Raw genomic sequence first — 19,874 nt, 5'->3', positions numbered from 1 at the left:
GAGCCCTACACGTTTGACACAGCCCTGCTAGGCCAGCCCTGTGAAGCTGAGCAGTATCGGATCACAAGCGCTGTGGCCACCAGTGAGTGAGCTGAAGAGATTCTGGACTTCATGCTATGTGGCTCAGATGTTGAACCACCAGTAGGATCTCTGGAGAGTCCTGGGGCTGAAGGCTGCAGAATCCCAAGTTATCACCTGTCAGAAACAGGAAAGAATTGGATTGAATGGGAATAATGATGTTTGCCAGGTACAGAACTCTGGCCCAGAGACCTCACAGGATTGAAAAAGGAACTGGTTGGGGAGAACAAAGAGCCAGCTGAGCCACTTAGCCCCCTTGTCATGCCCCCTGAGAACACAGAAGCAACTGAGCCCCTTAGGCCCCTTGTCGTGCCCCCTGAGAACACAGAATAACTGAGCCCCTTAGCCCCCTTGTCATGCCCTCTGAGGTGAAGAGAGAAGCACTTTCCCTGAGAAGCTCTTGGACTCCAGACCTTGAAATTACCAGACCCCAGTCACTGATGGTCAGGAAGAAAAACTTCTCCACCTTGACTCCCCTGACTCTTCCCAAAGGTCTTACAGGAATCTTTCACTTCCATGCTCAAACAGGGCAGAGACAGGGCTAGAAGTGTCCCTAGGCATGGATGAGATATTGTATCCTGCGCAGTCAGGGAATTGTCTGCTAACCCTGAACTGAGGGATCCATGTCCTGGCAGTTCTGAAGATGAAGAGATTGACGTGGTAAACTGGACAGAGGAGGATAGGCTGGGGCCTGGTGTTCCCTCTGTCTGGCCTGACCCTTCCTCAGAGTCAGAAACAGAGATTGATATACTAACATAGTGGAGGTGTAGGGCAGGGCAGGGCTCCTAGGAAAAGTCTGCTGGATACTATGGGCTTGTAGGCTAAAGATGGATGACCCAACTTTACAGAACTTTGGATGACTGTCCAGGCAGCAAGATGTCTGTCAATTCTAGAGTTTCGGAAGTTGGTTACAATGTGCTTCCTGTTTACTTAGGTAATACTATATCCTTCTGGGGTCTATGATAGAATTGAAGGCTAAATAGTTATAGTTTTCCTTAGTTATGATGAAAGATAAATTATGTGAAACTTTAGACTCACAAAAATATTATAACTGTAATTTTTGCTTGATACCTGTTTTGTTATATGTAATTTTACTCTGTTAAAGATAAACCTTCCTTTTTATTTAGACAGAATAGGGGAGATGATATGGGATTCCTCTCTGTATGTTGTGAATATGTTGTATTAATATTGATTAATAAAGAAGCTACTTTGGCCTATGTCAAGGCAAAATATAGAAGGGCTATAGAGAGATAGTATGTGGAGTCAAGGAGATGCTATGTAGCTACCAAAGGAGACAGATTTTGGACTTTACCAGTAAGTCACAGTCTCGTGGTGATACACAAATTAATAGAAATGGATTAAGTTAAGATGTAAGAGTTAAGCCGGGTGGTGGTGGCGCATGCCTTTAATCCCAGCACTCGGGAGGCAGAAGCAGGCGGATCTCTGTGAGTTCGAGGCCAGCCTGGTCTACAAGAGCTAGTTCCAGGACAGGAACCAAAAAAGCTACGAGAAACCCTGTCTCGGAAAAAAAAAATGTAAGAGGTAATAAGAAGCCTGAACTAATAGGCCAAGCAGCGTTGTGATTAATATAGTTTCTTGTGATTATTTGGGTCTGGGTGGCTGGGAATGAAAGAGCAGTCACCATTTACATTTATTAAAACACAAATAATATACCACTATAGTTAGTAGTTCTACAGTATCCTCTTAAGAACTATTGTTAAACCTCTTTTTATCAAATGGTTATTTCTTCCATATAATCTCTGCATATCCTTGTGCATACTCTTAACCACTTCTAGTTACTTACACTCTCTAATACAATGTAAAGACTGTGTAAATTGTTCTTTGACTATACTTTTTAGGAAATAATGACAAGAAAAGTTTGTATATATTTGAATTCAGCATAGATGCAATGTTTCTAATACTTTGATTCAGGTGAATATGAGTGTAGATCTCACAGATCTGGAAAGATGAGTGTAATTCTGATAAATACACCAGTTTTTTTTTTTTTTAAGATATATAATGTGTACAGTGTTCTGCCTGCATACCAGAAGAGGGCACCAGATCTCATCATAGATGGTTGTGAACCACCATGTGGTTGCTGGGAATTGAAGTCAGGACCTCTGGAAGAGCAGTCAGTACTCTTAACCCCTGAGCCATCTCTCCAGCCCCCTGGTTTGTTATATTTTAAATGTTTCTTTGGACAGATTTTAGTGCACTTTGATAAGATTTGTAACTGAAAGGTAAGTTCCCAACTGGACCAGGACTACATAAATATTTGAGAAAGTTGTGGTATCAGAAATTTTATCAGCTATAAGACTAGGATTGTTTAATTCTTATTCAAATTGTCACTAACTTCCCCTTAAATTATCTGAATAATCTAAAGGATAGGTTCTTTTAGCAGATTTCTGCTTTTCATTCTGTGAAATCAGGACCAGTTATAATATTATGGTATAGATGCATTTAGAGTAGGGATGGATAAGAAGTAAAATAGTATTTCAAATGGGATTCAAACAAAAGGAATTGGCTTTGTTCCTCTTCTATATAATGTACTTTTCATTATTGTCTCCTAATATCAATGTCTTTGTAGAAATGATGCTTGGAAACATACCAAAGAGAAACTTGGGGCCTAGAGAGAGAGCTCAGTGGTTTAGAACCCTTGTTTCTCTTACAGACTCCATGTTCATTTCCTAGCACCAACTTGGAGACCCACAACCCTCTATAACTCCAGTTTCAGAGTGATCTTAACACCCTCTTCTAACCTCTGAGGGCACAGCATATACACATGGTGCACATGCTTATGTACAGACTCAACACTCATAACTCCAAGAGAAAATAAGTTAATTTAAAAAAAAAAAAAACTTGCCTACCTACATTGTTATATAAAATCAGGGTTTGGGAAGTTGTTATTTAAATTCTGACTGGTTGGTTTGGTGGCTACATTTTTGTTTCTTATGGGTTGGTTTGTTTGCTTATTTGTCTTTTAGGTTTTTTGAGACAAGGTATCACCATGGCCCTGAACTCATGATTGACATGCCTCTGCTTCTGCATGGAGATTACAGGCTTGACTATACCCAACTAAAGCTACTAATTTATAGACAGTTTAATACTTGCAGTAGATTCTATAGATAAAACAAGAGACTGCTATGAATTCTAGAAGCTCTGCTCTGTGGTTAGGTAAAGCATATTTTGATCTATCTGTCCTCATGACAAGTTTTCTGCCATGTGTTTTCAGGACTCTCAGATGTCAGAAGTGGCCAGCAGAGAGCTCCACGCACAAGCACAAGAACGACTTCAGCACTATTTTATGGGAAGGGCCATAGAAGAAAGAGCCCAGCAGCACAGAGAAGCTCTGATGGCTCAGATCAGCACCAATATTGAACAGCTGATGAGTATGCTCTGCTTCCTTCTGTTTTATAGAAGGAATAACCCATGCAAGAGATGTGTCATCCAAAATCTGTATAAGGACAATGCCACAAATAGTCTTTATCCCGTGGGGGCCGCAGGACTCAGACTAGGCAAAGGGCAAAGGTGTGGCCACAGTCGGAGGCCCATGCGTGATCCTGCTGGTGCTAATGGGTTGGGAAGATAAGGGGGGGAGAGTTGATCCAGGAGTCAGAGGTGATCGCAAGAGAAGGAACTTCGAAGGGAATTCTGGAGGAAAAACCTGGGATTGTCTGTGTGGGGTGTGTTTGTCGTTGCGCCTCAGGAATGCGAATGCAAGCCGGAGGGTGAGGAAAGTATTTGCCTGGTTTATTTAAAGCGCTGCAGTTGGTCTGTGGAGAGAGGACTGTGTGAGGCTGGGACAGATATTTAAAATCATGGATAATAAACACGTTCACTTTGGAAGATAGTTAGAAGTTCTCCAAGCACACAAAGGACGACTTTCCAGATTTAAGCATCGTGACAGCGGAAGAGTTTCTAACAGTGTAGAGTGTCCTTTCCAGAAACTTGAGTTAATAAGGGTTGGATGGTCAGAATGGCTGTAAAGGGTCACGTTCCGGAAATGTTCTGTTAGAAAAAGTCAGACGGTTTGGAATTGGTAGCGGGGGAATTGGAAAATAACTGAAAAGTTTCAGGGGCTGAAAGTGTACCCAAATGGTAGAACGCTTGCCTCCAGGAGGCCCCGGCTTGAAGCGATGTGTGTTCATAACACTGCTTTTACTTCCTTGATCCTGGAAAGCCCCTTTTGATGCTTCCTTCTTAGCTCCAGTTACATTTGACTACGCTGTTCCTGAAAGATTTTAATTGCACATGCTATAGGTAAAACACTTTGAACCTATTTCTCCTAAGTGTATTTATTTTATGTTTATTGAGTATATCTTATGTTTGCTGTAGATAGTGTGAGTACCTCTGTAAATATGCCACATGTTTATACAAATATAAAATACAAATTAAGAGAATGAAAAAATAAAAAATATGGCCCAATGCAACAGATTTTGAATATCACATAGAAGATTCTTCCTTGGTTTCTTAAGATGATTGTCCGCATTTCTGAGGATTCCCACGCTTTTGGGGTGTGGACTTTTCATCCTACTGTAACATAGCCAGCCCTTCCTAAAAATAATGATCTTTAGAAGGTTTCCTTTTTAACTTTCTCACTGACTTTTAAAATTCACCTCTCCTTCCCTGCCGCCCCCACCCATTTCGATGAAAGAGATGTTGATACCACTCTTGTTTATAAAATATCATTAGTTTTTCTTGGTTACCTATAGGAATAAGTTATTTGTGAGACTTTGTGTTTCTTTGTTTATTTATTTATTTAAATTTTTCAAGACGGGGTTTTTCTGTGTAACCCTAGCTGTCCTGGAACTAACTCTTATCACCCAAGTGGTGTGATTAAAGGCATGTGCCACCACGGCCTGCCTCATATTTTTAAAATAATAATTGTGAATAGATAGTGAAGAAGGCTTTGAGAAAAATAAGTTATTTTTATTTTTGTTTCTGCTTTAAGTTTTATTTGTATGACTTTTTGCCCACATGTGTATCTTTGCACTTTGTGTGTGCCTGGTATCTTAGAGTCTAAAAGAGGGTGCCAGATCCCCTGGAACTGGAGTTACAGATGGTTGTGGGTGCCAGGAATCAAACCCAGGTCCTCTGGAAGAGCAGCCAGTGATGTTAACCACTGATCCATCTCTCCAGCCCCAGGCTTTTTATTTGAATCCATAGTGCTGCTTCCTGTAGGTGTCAGGTCTTGTGGCACAGAGTGTGTGGTGAGCTTGGCGAGCTTGTTTTTATTTGCTGTTTTATAGAAGCTTGGCCTTACATGGAGCTCTGTTTTAGTTTTCTGTATGTGATTCTGGTGATTTATAAAATGATAGCAGTCCCTCTTTCCTCGTGTGAATTTATTAGCACAGTGTTTTCCGTCTGCTGATCCTTACAGGTGTATTTGTGTTTGTATTTTACGACGAGCCCTATAGAGAGGGATCACCATCTTGCTCCATTTAACTTTCCTGCCCTTGGATTCCTAGCATTTGAGCTGTAGCTCTCGGCTGCGTGAAAGATGCCCTACCAGATGCATGCATTAGTTGCAGTTATAGATCCCGCTTCAGAGCCAGGAACTGCATCAGTTGTCTTAAACTGGCCCTTCTTAGTCTTCATCTTAAGGCAGAGGAACTGACGCTGACCAGGTAAAGCGACCTCAGAGTACAATGTGATGAAGCCGCTGTGTGCTGAGCCGGAAAGCTGTTACTTGCTCCAGATCGTCATCCCCTTCCCATAAGCTTCTGGGATTTCTTTTTCAGTCAGTCCATCTTATCTTTTAATGATAATGTGGAAAATATTTAAGGTCTGGTGCTCCGGGTGGGCACGGGCACACGTGCTGCGCCCTAATGTGCTGTGTCTTTATGTTTCTCTAAAGAAATTCTGGCTTAAAAACAGTTGAGGGATTCTCTGCCTGGGATTCCAGTACTTTTCTCATTAATCCAAAAAGTAGGACCACCACAGCCCAAGCTACTTAGAGAAAGAAGTAATTGTGGGTGGAGCCAGCAGGGCTGCAGTACAGATGGAGCTGGGGATTGGCTGGGGAACCCGAACTGAGAGTGATGGAGAGCAGCCACCTAGGTAAGTGTTTCTAGGTCTGGGTGTGTGACAAAGCCTGGCTTAAGTCTAGAAACTCCTCTTCCACGGGAAAGTGTAAAGAGTAAATGGGCCTGGAGCACCATTTTTGTTTGAAAACCTCTGTGTATTTTTATAAATCTGTCTGTTTTTCTTGTAGTTTGCATTGTATTTTCCAACCCTTAAGGATTCAAAAGAAGTCCATTAACTTTTTCAAAGACAAGCGGCAAGCGAAATAGTTAAGGGCTTTTGTTTTGTTTTAATTTTCAAATAACTTACTTTAATTTAATTTATTTTGTTTGAGACAAGGTCTCATGTATCCCAGACTGGCCTCCAACTTTCTCTGTCACTAGCCAAAGAATGACCTTAGACTCCTGATCTCTCAACCTCTGCCTTCTGAGTGTTGGGTCCGAGGTGTGTGCTGCCATCCATGACAGTTGATGCAGGACCGGGAACTGAAGCCAGGCCTTGTGCATGCGCGGCCTTCACTCCACCAGCTGAGCCACATCTCCAGCCCTCGGCTCAGCTCTAATTTTAAATTTTGGGCTCCCAAAATTTACTTAATACTCTGTAATCATTACCTCCCTTTATTTTCCTTTTGGATAAAATTAGAATAATAAAAGTTCTGGGGCTGGAGAGATGGCTCAGCAGTTAAGAGCACCAGCTGCTCTTCCAGAGGTCCTGAGTTTTCAATCTCCATGGTAGCTCATAATCGTCTGTAATAGGATCTGGTGCCCTCTTCTGGCCTGCAGGTGTACATACATGGTACTCATATATAAGAGAAACAAATCAATTTAAAACCAATCCTCTAAGTTAGACAAAACACTATATTGTAACGGCAAGGATAACTGCTGTGGGATTAGTCAGGGCTCAGTTTCAAAAGAGAGGAGCTGGCCAATGATTGAGGTGAGGATGTAGCAGTCCCTGCGGGGAGTTGCTGCCTTTCCCCTGTGTATTATTTTTATTGCTTTCTGTCTAAATCCCAGGAATTACACCAGGAATCTAGCATGGAATTGAATAACAGCACGCAAGATGATGTTCTGGAACGCCTAGCTGAAGCCGAGAAGTTAGTGGTGGAGCTGAAAGACATCATCAGCCAGAAGGATGCTCAGCTCCAGCAGAAGGACGATGCTCTGCAGGTATTGTCGTTCGCTGTTTGCCGAGCATTTGATAAAGACAGGCCATCCGCTCAGAGCATTAGCCCTGCTTCTTATTCCTAAGTGCCATATCGCGTTTCCTGCCGCGAGTAAGTTGTGTGCTAGGTAAACTCGTTTATTGTCTTCATTGCTCTCCGGCAGGAGGAGCGTAAAGCTGCTGATAACAAAATTAAAAAAATAAAACTTCATGCAAAAGCGAAACTGACTTCTTTGAACAAACACCTCGAAGAAATGAAGGCACAAGGAGGGGCTGCTTCGCCTACATCTACTGAACCTCAGCCCGCGGAGCCGCTCTCCAAGGTACGGGAACTGGATAGAGACTGGGTGTCCTCTGAGCCAGGAGCCCTACCACACACATCTGCAGTGGGGAGATGATGATCAGAAGCGCTGCCCTTCCCTCCGAGCCTGCGGTTTGCTTGGACCAAAGGCCACACTGGGAGAGCAAAGGCAGACGGAAATGTGGGCCTGAGTTGGCAGGTGTTACCCAGACTCCCAGTGAGGCTCTCAAAGGGCTGACGGGAAGACATGAGTCCTGGAGTGAGACAGAGGGGAGAAGCATATACTTTGTGAATGAGTTTGATTATTGGTTAGAACATTAAAACTGTGATCTCTAAGGTTTTTACCCGGCTCTGAAATCCCTTTATTGCTTAACTAATAAAGAATATTCTCTGTTTCTGTAAGTGAATAATGGTACATTGATGTTTTATGAGCTGAGTTGCCAGGCCCACCCTGGTACCCTCTAAGGAGGCTGGCAAGGTTTATGGTGGCTGCCACAGAGCAGTGTCTAGTCGGGATGCAGAGGGACTAAAGCAAGCTGTCTTTAGAGAAGTGTGGCATCGTTCTAGGTGTCCTCTTGGCCTTTCTGTTCAGAGACATGCTCGGGCATTTATGTAGAGAGCAGGGACCACCAGGTTTTAGGGGCGTGTGTGCAGATTACACTGGTGCTGTTGTGGCTCACAGCGCTTGAACGTCAGCCTCCTGTATTACGTTATCAGAAATGTTCGTCCGAGGGGAGTTTTTCAAGTTTTGAGCCACAGCCCTTGAGAGCACTTGCTACCTCCCCTGCTTAGCCTTGCCTTTCAGGGACATTGCTGTTCCTTGTCTGCCCTGGGGATGTGGCTCAGGAGAAGAGCACCTATGCAGTGTGGATAAGGCCCTAGGTTTAGCCCCTCCTTCAGCAGGGGCACGAGAAGGAGGGGAATAGAATAGGGTTGTTTAACACCTCAAAGTTGGTTTTAAAAGCAAGTAATTTCTTTGTTTGAATTCTTTTCCTCCTCTATGGTTCATATGACAACTCTCTTCCCTAGCTGTGGTGGCAGGCACTAACCCTTTCCTTTTCATGTTGATTCTTTCAGACTTCTCTTGAGTCGTGTTGTTAGATTTTTTATTTTTCCATTTTATACTCTGCATTTCACTCTATCTTACTACTTAGCCCCCAGGCCTTAGACGTGCCAGCATCTTCTATCATCATTCCCTTTCCATGTTCAGTAAATGATGTCCAGCCATCCCAGTCCGCTCTAGCTGTCAGTCACAGCAGCCCTGTAACCATGTGTGCCATGGTGTGCTTAGCGTAGCGTGCATGTGTGCATTTGTGTGGCAGGGGGCATGGACGGACAGCGACAGACAGAGAAGCGTATCAGAGACAAGAAGAGGGTGTGTCAGATCCCTCGAAGCTGGAGGGACAGGTGTTGGTGGGTTCTAGGAGCCAAACCCTAGTCCTCATTGTTGTAGAACAAGCTTTCTTAAACTCGGCTATCTTCCCAGCCCAAATTCATCCCTTTTTGTTAGTTTCTTATTCTTGCTTCTGTTGTTGTTTGATTTTATTGTTGTGGTTGGTTGATTGGTTTTATTGTTTGTTTGATACAGGTCAGGCTTTCTATGTAGTTCTGACTGTTCTGGGACTATAAACCAGGATGGCTTCTAACTAAGAGAGATCCTCCTGTTTCTGGCTCCTGAGTGCTTCTATCACTTCAGTGAAGCTGTAATTAAATGTCTCTAAAAGGCAAATAGTGTAAAAGATAAAATATATATTAATTATACCTCTTAAGCGACTTCAATCATTGCAATTTTCAGCATGATAAGAATTCCACAGAAGAAGAGATGAAAGTAGAAGAGATAAAACGTGAACTCCAGGAGAAGGAGAAATTAATTAGCCCTTTGCAAGCCCAGCTTCACCAGGCGCAGTCAGAACAAGCCGTGAAGGCCGGAGTGAGTCACCTCGTTATTATAGCTCAACAGATCACTACCAGCCAACGGACATCCACGGCAAATGCCTCTTTCTCGACAATCAGTAGCAATCTCCCGTCAGTCGGCCCCTCCCTGCCTGCCCCTCCCTCTCTCCCTTACTTCCACGTCTACTCATTTATTAGTGTTTGTATGTGTGTGTGGCCTTCTCCGTTGGTATTTGCACATACTCAGTATATGCTTTCATATATGGATCATGTGTTCTCAGAAACTCTTGAATCATGTGATTCACAGCATTTGATCAGCTCCGATGCTTCTATTTTCTTCCTAGCAGGTTTCTGTTAACCTTTATTTTTGGTTGTGTATTTTTTCTTTACCAATTTTGATTAATAGTTTTTAGATTTATCCTTTTTCTTATTTAACTCAAGGCATTCCATTTTGTGTTTGGCTTCCTCTTCTGAAATGAATTTTCTTTTATATCAACTTTATGAATTTTATTACTTTTTTAAACTTTTCTAATTCTAATTTTCCTTTCATGTCCCGTACATTTTTCTTGAACATGTTTAACTCTGAAATAAGTTACAGTGTCTTTCAGCATATTGTTCTGCTCCTTATTCTTCGTGATTTTCGTTGTTGTTTTTGAGGCAAGGCCTCAGATTGTAGCCCAGTTTTACCTTGAACTTGTGGCAGTCCTCCTGTCTCAGCCTCTTGAGTGCTGGAATTATAGACATGAGCCACCATGCCTGACTTTTTAATGATATTATGTAATTGTTCATTCATTTTCTGTGTGGATGTTTTTGCTCGCATGGATGTATATGCATTGCATACCCAGAGGTCAGACGAGGACATCAGATCCCCTGGAACTGGACTTACAGATAGCTGTGGGTGCTGGGACCGAACCTGGATCCTTTCACAAGAGCAGCAAGTGCTAGTTGCCAAGGAATCTTTGCTAAGCCTCTAACTATACAGATCTCATATGGGAATCTTGCCTGTGGATGGCCTGCAATTTACCCATGATCTGTTGCTTCTCTTCTAATGCTGGCTGCCATCTATTCCTACAAATTCTTCTTGGTTACCTTGGATTTTTTCCCGATTCCACAGGACCATCAGATGTAGCTCTATTGCTGTCTCATTTTTTATTTTGCAGTCTCTAATGCCAAGAAAAATCCTGATTTTCATGGTGTGCCCTTAACTTGTTTAGTCCAAGGTTTGTGGGGTAGCTTCCTACATATTGTTACTGTTGTCCATGTTTTTCTGCTCACTAATTGGTCTGTCTCTTTGCTATGCTAGCTTTCAAAGAAACTGAAAAACATATTGCTATTGCTTCTGTCTTCTTCTAAAAAAAATCTTGGCAATTCAATGATACTTTAAAAATTAGCAAATGGGGGCTGGAGAGATGGCTCAGCGGTTAAGAGCATTGCCTGCTCTTCCAAAGGTCCTGAGTTCAATTCCCAGCAACCACATGGTGGCTCACAACCATCTGTAATGAGATCTGATGCCCTCCTCTGGCCTGCAGACATACACACAGACAGAATATAGTATAAATAAATAAATATTTTAAAAAATTAGAAAATGAAATTCTTTTCTGTGTTAAAGTGGAAATTAGAAGGAAATATGGTAGGTATTCAGGCAAATGAGAAAGTCAAAAGAACTAAGAATGCCAACCCCATTGCTTAAGGAAATATTTTCCCCCTTCAGTTGGATAAGAGTTCGGCTGAGATGGAGGAGTTTGTCCTGATGAAGCAGCAGCTTCAAGAAAAGGAAGAACTCATTAGCACTTTGCAGACTCAGCTGAGCCAGACACAGGCAGAGCAAGCTGCACAGGGAGGACGATGGCGCCTCCATCAGGAAAACATCCATGGGGTCCAGAATGGTACAGGTGGCAAGTCAATCCCAGCAGTCACTTGAAAAGCTTGGTAGATGCAAGTATGGTAGCTAGGATATTAAAGCTAAGCTAGGAAGGTGTGGTAGAAGAAGCTAGAAGTATGGTAAGCAGTTCATATCTTAGTAGGAAACACCAGAACCCCTCAAAAATGCCATTTATGTTGGTGAACTTGTCATAGCTTTACGATGTAACAGATCATTGGCATAGCAGGCTACATGTTCACAAAAAGTTGTATAACAAGCGATAAAGATAGAAAACCAGGATGTCCCACACCCCTACAAGTCCACCATTCCTCTTCCAATCACAGGTACCTACCTGAAAACTAAGTGGCTATAGGCCATTGTCACTCGGGATAAGAAATAGTTCTCTTTAGAATCTGGCTGTGAGGAAGGCACCTCCCTAGCCCACTCATCCACTAGTTAACAAGTGACTGCCATTAGCCTGCTGAGAGTCTGGCCATAACTGAGGACACACATAAACCTTAAGTCACGTGAGCTTAGTCTCACTCCCCGTAGGTCCCAGCTTCTCACTTGAGTGAGATGAAGTTGAGGGGCCGTCACACATGTTTCTTTCTAACCCTCTCTGACCTCGCTCCTTTGCTGAATGCTAAGGTGTTCTACACAGTTCTGCTGGCTTAGCTCAATGCCTCTGTGCAGTGTAGGAATGTGTTAGAAACCTTAAACGTGTCTAATGATATAGTGTTAGTCTAGCCTTAGTGGACTGAATTCAGTCAGCCTGTGAGTAAAGTAGAGGCAGAAGCTGAGGAGCCTAAGTCATCTGTGCCCTGCACATCTCTGTGGTGGCAGCCCCACAGCGGCCGTTCCTATGAGCAGTGGTTGCTCCAGTGAGACTCCATGGACACTGGGAGGCCGTGCCCCTGGATCCTATGCCTGCTCCTAACCCCAGAAACCTAGACAGAATGCAGACACCCAAGACGGGTTACGAGTGGCTGATTAGTGATCAACTGTTTGTCTTTGTAGTTCACAAGCCTTCGCTTCCAACAAGCTTATGGGTCTGCCCTCTGTTTCTAGATTTTCTAGAGACAAAATGAGAAGACAGTTTTAAACACTGGAGAGATTTGTTTTGTTTGTGTTTACTTGTGTTTGTTGTGCCCTGGGCTGTTCATTCCAGCTAGGAACGCTTTTCCTGTGATGGGAGAATGTGGTGTTAGTCCTCACCCTGGAGTTCCTATTGTACTCGGCCAGCCACCCTCAAATATTAGCTTCTCAAAAATTCACAGCCTTTTCTTCAGTAACACCTTTCTCCCCACACCACGCCTTCCCAGATTGGGCCACATCATAAAGCAGATGGGACTCAACACTTGAGACCCATACCTGTGAGCCTTTGTCTGGGAGTTGCTGACGCCATGGCCTTGAGTAATGTAAGCTTATTTCTTTTTCCCATTTGTAAAAAAGGAGGGAGGTCCTTTCTCTGTTTCTATCAATGAAGATGGTATTTGTCCAAATGTTTTGTAAACTGAAACTTGATCTTCAGAGTCACAACCAAACACAAAGTCATCTGGAGCCATGTTCAGTTACAGAGCACGTTGTGATCATGTGTGCTATCTGTGTGTATCCAATGCGTTTTCCCAGATGTCTCTAGAAAACTGTTTTCTCTGAAGCATTGATGAACTTTCTTACACAAACACTTAGAAAAGAATCCTCAAGAGATCACAAGACTCCCAGCCAAATCCATCCATTCCCTGTGACCCAAGCCTTCTAGTGTCTCTGTGGTGGGTACTCAGGAGGACATCTCCATGGCTACCAATGTATCTGGTTGTTAATCTTGACTGAAGTTTAAACTGACGGTGCACAAGTGAGGAATCCCAATTCTGGTTCCAGAGGAGTCCAGTCCCAGTCAGCTGGTAGAAGCCACATCAACTAAATGTTTTCACTCATCTTAAGAAGGTTTCCTGGTTTAGAAAGCAGAGGCTTAGACTGCTTTGCCAGGTAGTGGGCACCTGACACTGAACTTGTGCAGGGACAGCTCTGACCGTGGCCTGTCCCTCGGGACCTAGAGGAAAGGTTGGCGTAGGGACTCTACTGTTTCCACTTGGTGAGCATCTGGGCTCCCACTTCCGCTTCTCAAGTCCACATAGACACATATAACTTCTGTCTGCTCTCTTGGAAACATGTCCACCCAGTAATACTATCACACACATTTTTAAGTGTGAGCTTGCTCTTTGTCTATACTGAGTTCTAGGGCTTGTTATTCATTAGTAATTTAAGCATGGACCCAACCTTCTGCCCTCTGCTTACATTCCTGGAATAGCCTGTTCTATTGGAATTTTTGTTAGGGGGTTCTGTTTAATCGTTGTTCAGTTCATAGACCTTGGAACCAGTAAAAATAAACCAGTTTCCTGCTATTCTTCCAGAAGTAGTTTCCTTTCATGCCGAAACACTTAGGTATTTTTCCCTTTGAAGAAGCATACTGCGGTAGGATTCTAAGGTGGGTTCTGCACTGCAAATCAGGTCCTGCAAGTTCAGGCCAGTTGCCTAAGCACTGCTTCCGGTGACGTGGTCCTGGGGTGGGCCTCATCCTCTCCCTGCTGCAGTTCTCACAGCTGCTGGAGGAGAAGAATACCCTCTCCATCCAGCTCAGCGACGCCAGCCAGAGTCTCCGCGAGAACCAGCATCACTACAGTGACCTCTCCAAGCACTGCGCTGTCCTGGAGAAGCAGGTGCAGGAGCTGCAGGCGGTAAGGCAGCGGCGGGAAGTGCTCAGAGTGATAGCTAGGAACTGTTGCTTCCCTACACAGTAAAAGGCTCTCAGTTTGCACACACAGAAGGTGTCTGAAGAGCTTCCATCACAACTGCTCCGCTGTTGTTTTTTCTAGGGGCCACCAAATGTAGATGATGTTCCAGGAGCGCCCAGGAAATGAATGGAAAGAGAAAGAGGGATCCGGAAGCCACAGGGGAGCCACAGCCAAGGTAGAGGAGCAGGATTCTCCTCCACACATACACTGTGTGCAAAGAAATTGGGTGGTAGACAAGAGAAGGTGATGGGTGAATGTGATAAAAAGATCTTACCTACGTGTATGGAAAGATCATAATGAAACCTATTGTTGTGTATGGCCAGTGTATGCTATTTTAATGAAATTGGGTTGTAACCTTGGTGGAGCAGAATTCACCGTATACTCTTAGTGAGTCCTAGTATCTGACTAGCATCACAGAGTGATGTAAAGATTGAATGCAACAGTACCTGACAGATGTTGTGCAAGAAGTAAACAGTGCTTGTAACACAAGTGCACACATGCGGCACTACAAATGCTGGAGTTACAGCTGCTCCGACGGGCTCGCATCTCCCCATAGGTATTTTCCGTTGTAATTGTTCTGTAGCTGGACTTCTCTGTTAGTTTAGTTTTCCTATGTGGGGAATAGTGCTTCCAGCCTTGTGACGATGTGTTCGAGATCGTGTCCTACATCCAGTGATGCCCTTTGCCTGCCTTTCACCCTCCAGATTGTCTGAAGTCCAGCAGCAGCTCTGCAGCACGAAACAAGAAGTGAGTGAGTTAGAGAAGCTGCTAGAAGAAGAGCGAGACCAAAGATTGGCCATTGAGAACGCACTCTCCTTGGCCAAGGAGCAGATCAGAAGGTAAGGCGTGGGGAGGAGCTTTCTGCCCCCTTGTCACCCTCCCTGGCCTCGCTCCTGCACATTTCTGCGAAGGCTCAGGGTGAGTTAAGATCGTAATCTCCCCTTGACTTGATGTGGTCCTAGAGCAACTTGAGAGTCATCACCAAGAAGCAGGGTACCTGTGGGGTTTCAGAAGCCTGTGCTTTCCAGCGCAGTAGGTTGCAGGGGTTAGAAATGTTTTTCCCATCCATAGTACACAGGAAGCTTATATAAGGTGTCTTACTTCATCCCAGCAGTAACTATGTGAGGTACATGTTGGGTTCTTGTGTGTGTGCATGTTGGGGGCAGGGGGACAAAGTCAGAGGACAATGTTAGGTGTCTTGGTGTATCCCTTTCTGACATATTCCCCTGAGACAGAGTTTCTCATTGAATTTGGCACTTGCTGTTTTTCAGTGACCATCCTCCTGCCTCTGTCTTCTCCCGAGCCCTGGGGACTGCAGGTGCACACAATCAGGCAGCTCTCACGTGGCTGCCGGGGTGGGAATGCAGGTCCTCAGGCTTACAAAGCAAGCGCTCTTCCCCTGAGCCATCTCCACGACCCCAGTGTCAGAGTCTTTCGAGGACCAAATGAACGCATTCTCATCACCTGTCTGATACCCAGACCTTTGTTTCTTTGTTTTTGACGCAAGGTCTTTCTACTTAGCTCTGGCTGGTCTGAAACCTGATTTGTAGACCAGGCTGGCCTTGAAGTCACAGAAATCCACCTGCCTCTGCCTCCCAGTGCTGTGATTAAAAGTGTATGCCACCGCACGTAGCTAGGCAATTGAAATTTTAAAGATTGTAACCTAAGGGAAAATAGAAGACCACTTAAGAAAGAGTGTGGCAGGGGGAGGGATATGAGAGGCAGAGGTGGGGAAGGGACAGAAATCTTTAATAAATAAATAAATAAATAAATAAGTAAATAAATAAAAAAGAATTAAAAACAAAAAAAGTCAAAATAAAATAAAATAAAACCTGCTTCTTGAAAAAAAAAAAAAGAAAGAGTGTGGCTTGATGTATTGGCAATGCACTGCTTAACCCTGAACTTCCCTTTGCCAGTCACCGGCTTTTGCCCAGCTAGGAGGGCATGGATGTGTGTGATACTGTGGGCCCTCTATCCCGAGTGTGATTGGAAGGACACAGCTGGGTACTGTCGTTACTTATTCCACATCAAGGAAACCGGAAGTCACTGTGTGTGAGAAGGTAGTAAGGCTACAGGTGTTCTGTTGCTAGAATCCCCTTTACGTGGAAAGAAACAGCAGGCACCACCATGTGTGTAAGGGAGTCACTGTGTCTGCTGTCTCCTCCCTCAGAATAAACGGCACTGGGGATGTTTCTGCCTTCTTGCAATGCCTTCTCCAGGGAGCAGGTCTTAGCTGAGATTTCCTTCTTTCCCATCCAGCATATATACAGCTTTTTGTTTCACACACCGTCTAGGTAGCCTTGAGGGTAGGCTCTATGGGAACATGGTGCAGCTTGGGTAGTGGCCTTGCAGAGACTTTCAGACCTATTTGTTCATGGTCGTTTCTCTCCCACTTATGAGAAACCTGGTCCATGGGGAGGCTCGGGACAACTTGAGACAGCTTAGTCAGGATGAGTCTGGAGCCTGTGTCTGGACCACAGTAACCTAAGGTTAGCCCCTCCCCCTTTCCTTCTGACTGAGAGCAAAATGGAGGCCAGGTGTTGGTCATGCACACTTTTAATCCCAGCACTTGGGAAGCAGAGGCAGGTGGATCTCTGTGAGTTCGAGGCCAGCCAGGTCTACAGAGCAAGTTCCAGGACAGACTCCATAGCTACATAGAGAAAACCTGTTTCAAAAACCAAACCAAAACTACAACAACAACAACAACAACAACAAAAACCCAGAATGGAGAGCAGGGCGACTAAGTACGGCCCACCTGGACCAGGTTCAGATCAAGGCGTTTCCTCTCTGCTGAAGAAGAGAGCGGCCCACAGAGAAGTGTCCAGTTGATGGAGATTCCCAGTGTGGGGAAGAAACAGGAAGAGGAAAGGGGCTTTGCATGCTCCCCACTCCAGTTAAAACGTCTGCCCTGTAGGCAGATGAGTGGCAAATGAGCCCTGGGAAGTAGAGCCAGGAGAATCGTAAGTTCAAAGCCAGTCTGGGCTACATAGTAAGCCCCTTTCTCAAAAACAAACAAAAGACCAGGGTGGGGTGGAGAAGGAAGGGGAGAGAGAAATGAGTGAGTTTCTGAATGAAATGTGGTATTGGGGGGGGAGAACATGAGGATAAAGACAAACGGGCATTGGGTTCTAGTTCTGTTGATTGTTAGTCGTTCTTCCACAGGGAAAACACTAACCAGCTTCCCAGCCGGAAGCACCGAAGCCAGCATCCTGACTAAGCAGTTCCGTTACTACTGTGTGGCCTGGCCTATGGGAGAAATCTCTGCTGCCAGTCCCCTAGGCCACTTTCCCAGAATGGCTGGGAAGATTCTCATGCAGGGAGACATGTGCTGTATCTTTCTCTCAACACAGGCTGGAGCAGAGTGAATGGGATTCGGTCCGGACTCCTATCATTGGTGCCTGTGGCTCTCAGGAGACGTCAGTGTTGATTGACATCCCGGGAAGCAGCTGCCGTAGGGTAAGAGGGAAGTTTGGACGCAGGGAGAGCTCTGTGGTGGGACCGGGCTGAGGTACAGAGATGGGCAGTGGTATTGGTGGTCGGCCACTGAGGAAACTTTCTCCCGATCCCCCTCCGCTGTGAGGTGGGATCAGTTGGCTGAGATGCAGAATTACTGGTGAAGAGACAGCCTACAAATGGAGCTGACTTCCTCATGTTGTTGTTGTTTTGTTTGTTTCAGACCCGGAGTGGCGCTGGATGGAAGCGGGTTCTGCGTTCACTCTGCCATTCCCGGACCCGAGTGCCACTGCTTGCAACCATCTACTTCCTGATGGTTCACGTCCTCCTCATCCTGTGTTTCACAGGTCATCTATAAACTCCTCACTCGACCACAGCTCTCAGAACTTGTAATTCCTTCATCTCTAATGTCAGAATTGTAGTTTTTAGAACAGCCTTCCCACTTCCAAGATCCATCTGCATCTCCTTGGAAAGTTCCCATAACAACAGAGGTGGCTGTGAGGACAGGTTAGAACGCAAGGCCTGGTGCATCCTGTTTTCTGGATGTCCCTCCATAGGAGTCCTGAAGCCACTCGGGAGCTGGAGCATCACAACGTCTAGCCTCAAGAACCCCTGAGCTACAGCACGCGGGTGGGGGTTATTCTGTCTTCAACGCCATTGTCACCCGGCTCTGCGAACAGGGCTGAGGCAATGGGAAGAGAAGACAAAACAGCTGATCCAGACCTGAGAGCAGAGGTCACGAGTGACACCACTGTGCCTGTCCTCCCCTTGCTCACCGCCGGCTTTCTCATCGTGGACATGATGTCTTCCCTTCTGTGCTCGTCACCTGAAGAAGGGAGAGGACTGGTGGCTCACTGATCAGCTCTACTTCTATGGCGATTACATTTTAGTCACAACATCCCAAGGACTTTCCTGAACTATTGTAAATTAATAAAGTGTTATTTTCGGAATGAAGATTTGTGTGAGGCCGTCTGTCAGCACCGTTGTTATGTACCTGTGTCTGCACTCTGGAGAGTGGAGGGTGGAGGGATGGTTCCTGGAGTACTAAAGTCCTGAAAATCCTCCCTTCTCACTGACCAGCTTCAGAAGGCTGTGAGCATCCTTCTAGCCTCAGCTGCTGGAGCCAAAGCAGACGAGGTGGGGGAAGAAATCCATCCCGAGACTGAGTTAAAGGAGCAGGGTGCCGGGGTGAAGTCCTGAAGCCGTGTGTATAGTTCTGAGAGAACACTGGAAAAGGTTAGGCACCTGACTGCACTGAGAAGACTGAGACAGGAGACGATAAGTTTGGGGTCAGTCTTGTCCGTATAGTAAGTTCAAGATAGCCTGCGCTACATAGCGGCACTCTGTCTCAGGAGAAAACAGCACAACAGCAAATCAGTCTCCTAGGACACTCAGTGTAGGTGTATTGTAGCGCATGAAGGTCGGGTGGGTGTAATCACGCTTTTGTATGAAGTTGCCACTTGGGAAAAGCTGGCCAGCTATCTCAATGTACAAGTGGATTTCGAACTTGATCTCTTTGGTTTCAAAGCTATTCCTGCATGCTACACTCCACTCAAGGGACGAATGGGGGATATCTGTAAGGGGGAAAGAGTTTTCTTGGGCTCATCTCTAAAGTCCTACAGTTTCTCTGGAGAACTGCATTGCCACATGATGTGTTACAATGTCTGTTCTGATACTCTAATTCTGACACTGGATTAGAATTCCAAGTTAGCTAAAAGATTTCCCCTTTCTACATTTTTCTCTACTTTAAAACAGCTTTAGCAGAACAAATAAAATGCCCCAAGGTTAGCGTCCACTTGGAAGGGACCTTAGGAGTTTTCTGTTCTCCTGCAGAAATGCCTCTGTTCTACTGCTGAGATGCTCTCTTCAGTGCAAGACTGGTGAAACCAGTCTGAGCCCCTTTCTGAGTTCATTATCTCTAAGCCAATCAGGTCACAATTCCACAGCCCACCAAGATCAGAAGAGCCTGGGTCAGATTCAATAACTGGAATTCAATTAAATTCAATAAAGTCTTAGAATGATCTTGAGACTTTCTGTGCATCCTCTTTGTCACTGAGGGCCCCAGGCTGCCAGAGGAGTCCCCCTGGGGGATTATTTGTAAAGCAGCCACAGTATAGGCCTCCAACCTCTCAGTGGTCTTCCCCTCAGAAAGGGTCTATTTCATTGGCCCAAACAAGTCACCTGGGCACGTCTGACTTGAAGACAGAAGGGAAGGGCCACAGCTCTTAACAGCATGGAGTGTGTCAGAGTTCACAGCTCCTTGGAGGAATTCGTCTGGAGTCAGACTTCTGTCAGTGAGCTCAGGCTC

General features: G+C 44.9%; 1 protein-coding gene and 1 pseudogene across 1 annotated transcript; both read left to right on the top strand.

Moving 5' to 3' along the window:
- Positions 1-837, top strand: part of LOC126488728 (BTB/POZ domain-containing protein 18-like) — a 14,365-nt pseudogene extending 13,528 nt beyond the window's left edge.
- A 5,242-nt stretch (positions 838-6,079) lies between these two features.
- Positions 6,080-18,520, top strand: LOC126488727 (golgin subfamily B member 1-like). The gene is given in 10 exon segments (XM_050122389.1): positions 6,080-6,138; positions 7,037-7,271; positions 7,431-7,589; positions 9,363-9,497; positions 13,913-14,056; positions 14,195-14,228; positions 14,231-14,288; positions 14,818-14,952; positions 17,464-17,569; positions 17,790-18,520. Coding segments are annotated over 10 exon segments (1,200 nt in total). The 3' UTR covers positions 17,925-18,520.
- Positions 18,521-19,874: the final 1,354 nt, after the last annotated feature.

Source organism: Alexandromys fortis, unplaced genomic scaffold (genome assembly GCF_014885135.2).
Source record: "Alexandromys fortis isolate MF-2015 unplaced genomic scaffold, M_Fortis_MF-2015_v1.1 scaffold_187, whole genome shotgun sequence".
Classification (NCBI taxonomy): domain Eukaryota; kingdom Metazoa; phylum Chordata; class Mammalia; order Rodentia; family Cricetidae; genus Alexandromys; species Alexandromys fortis.
Note: the sequence above shows the minus strand (reverse complement) of the source record. Positions and strands in the feature narration are given on the sequence as shown.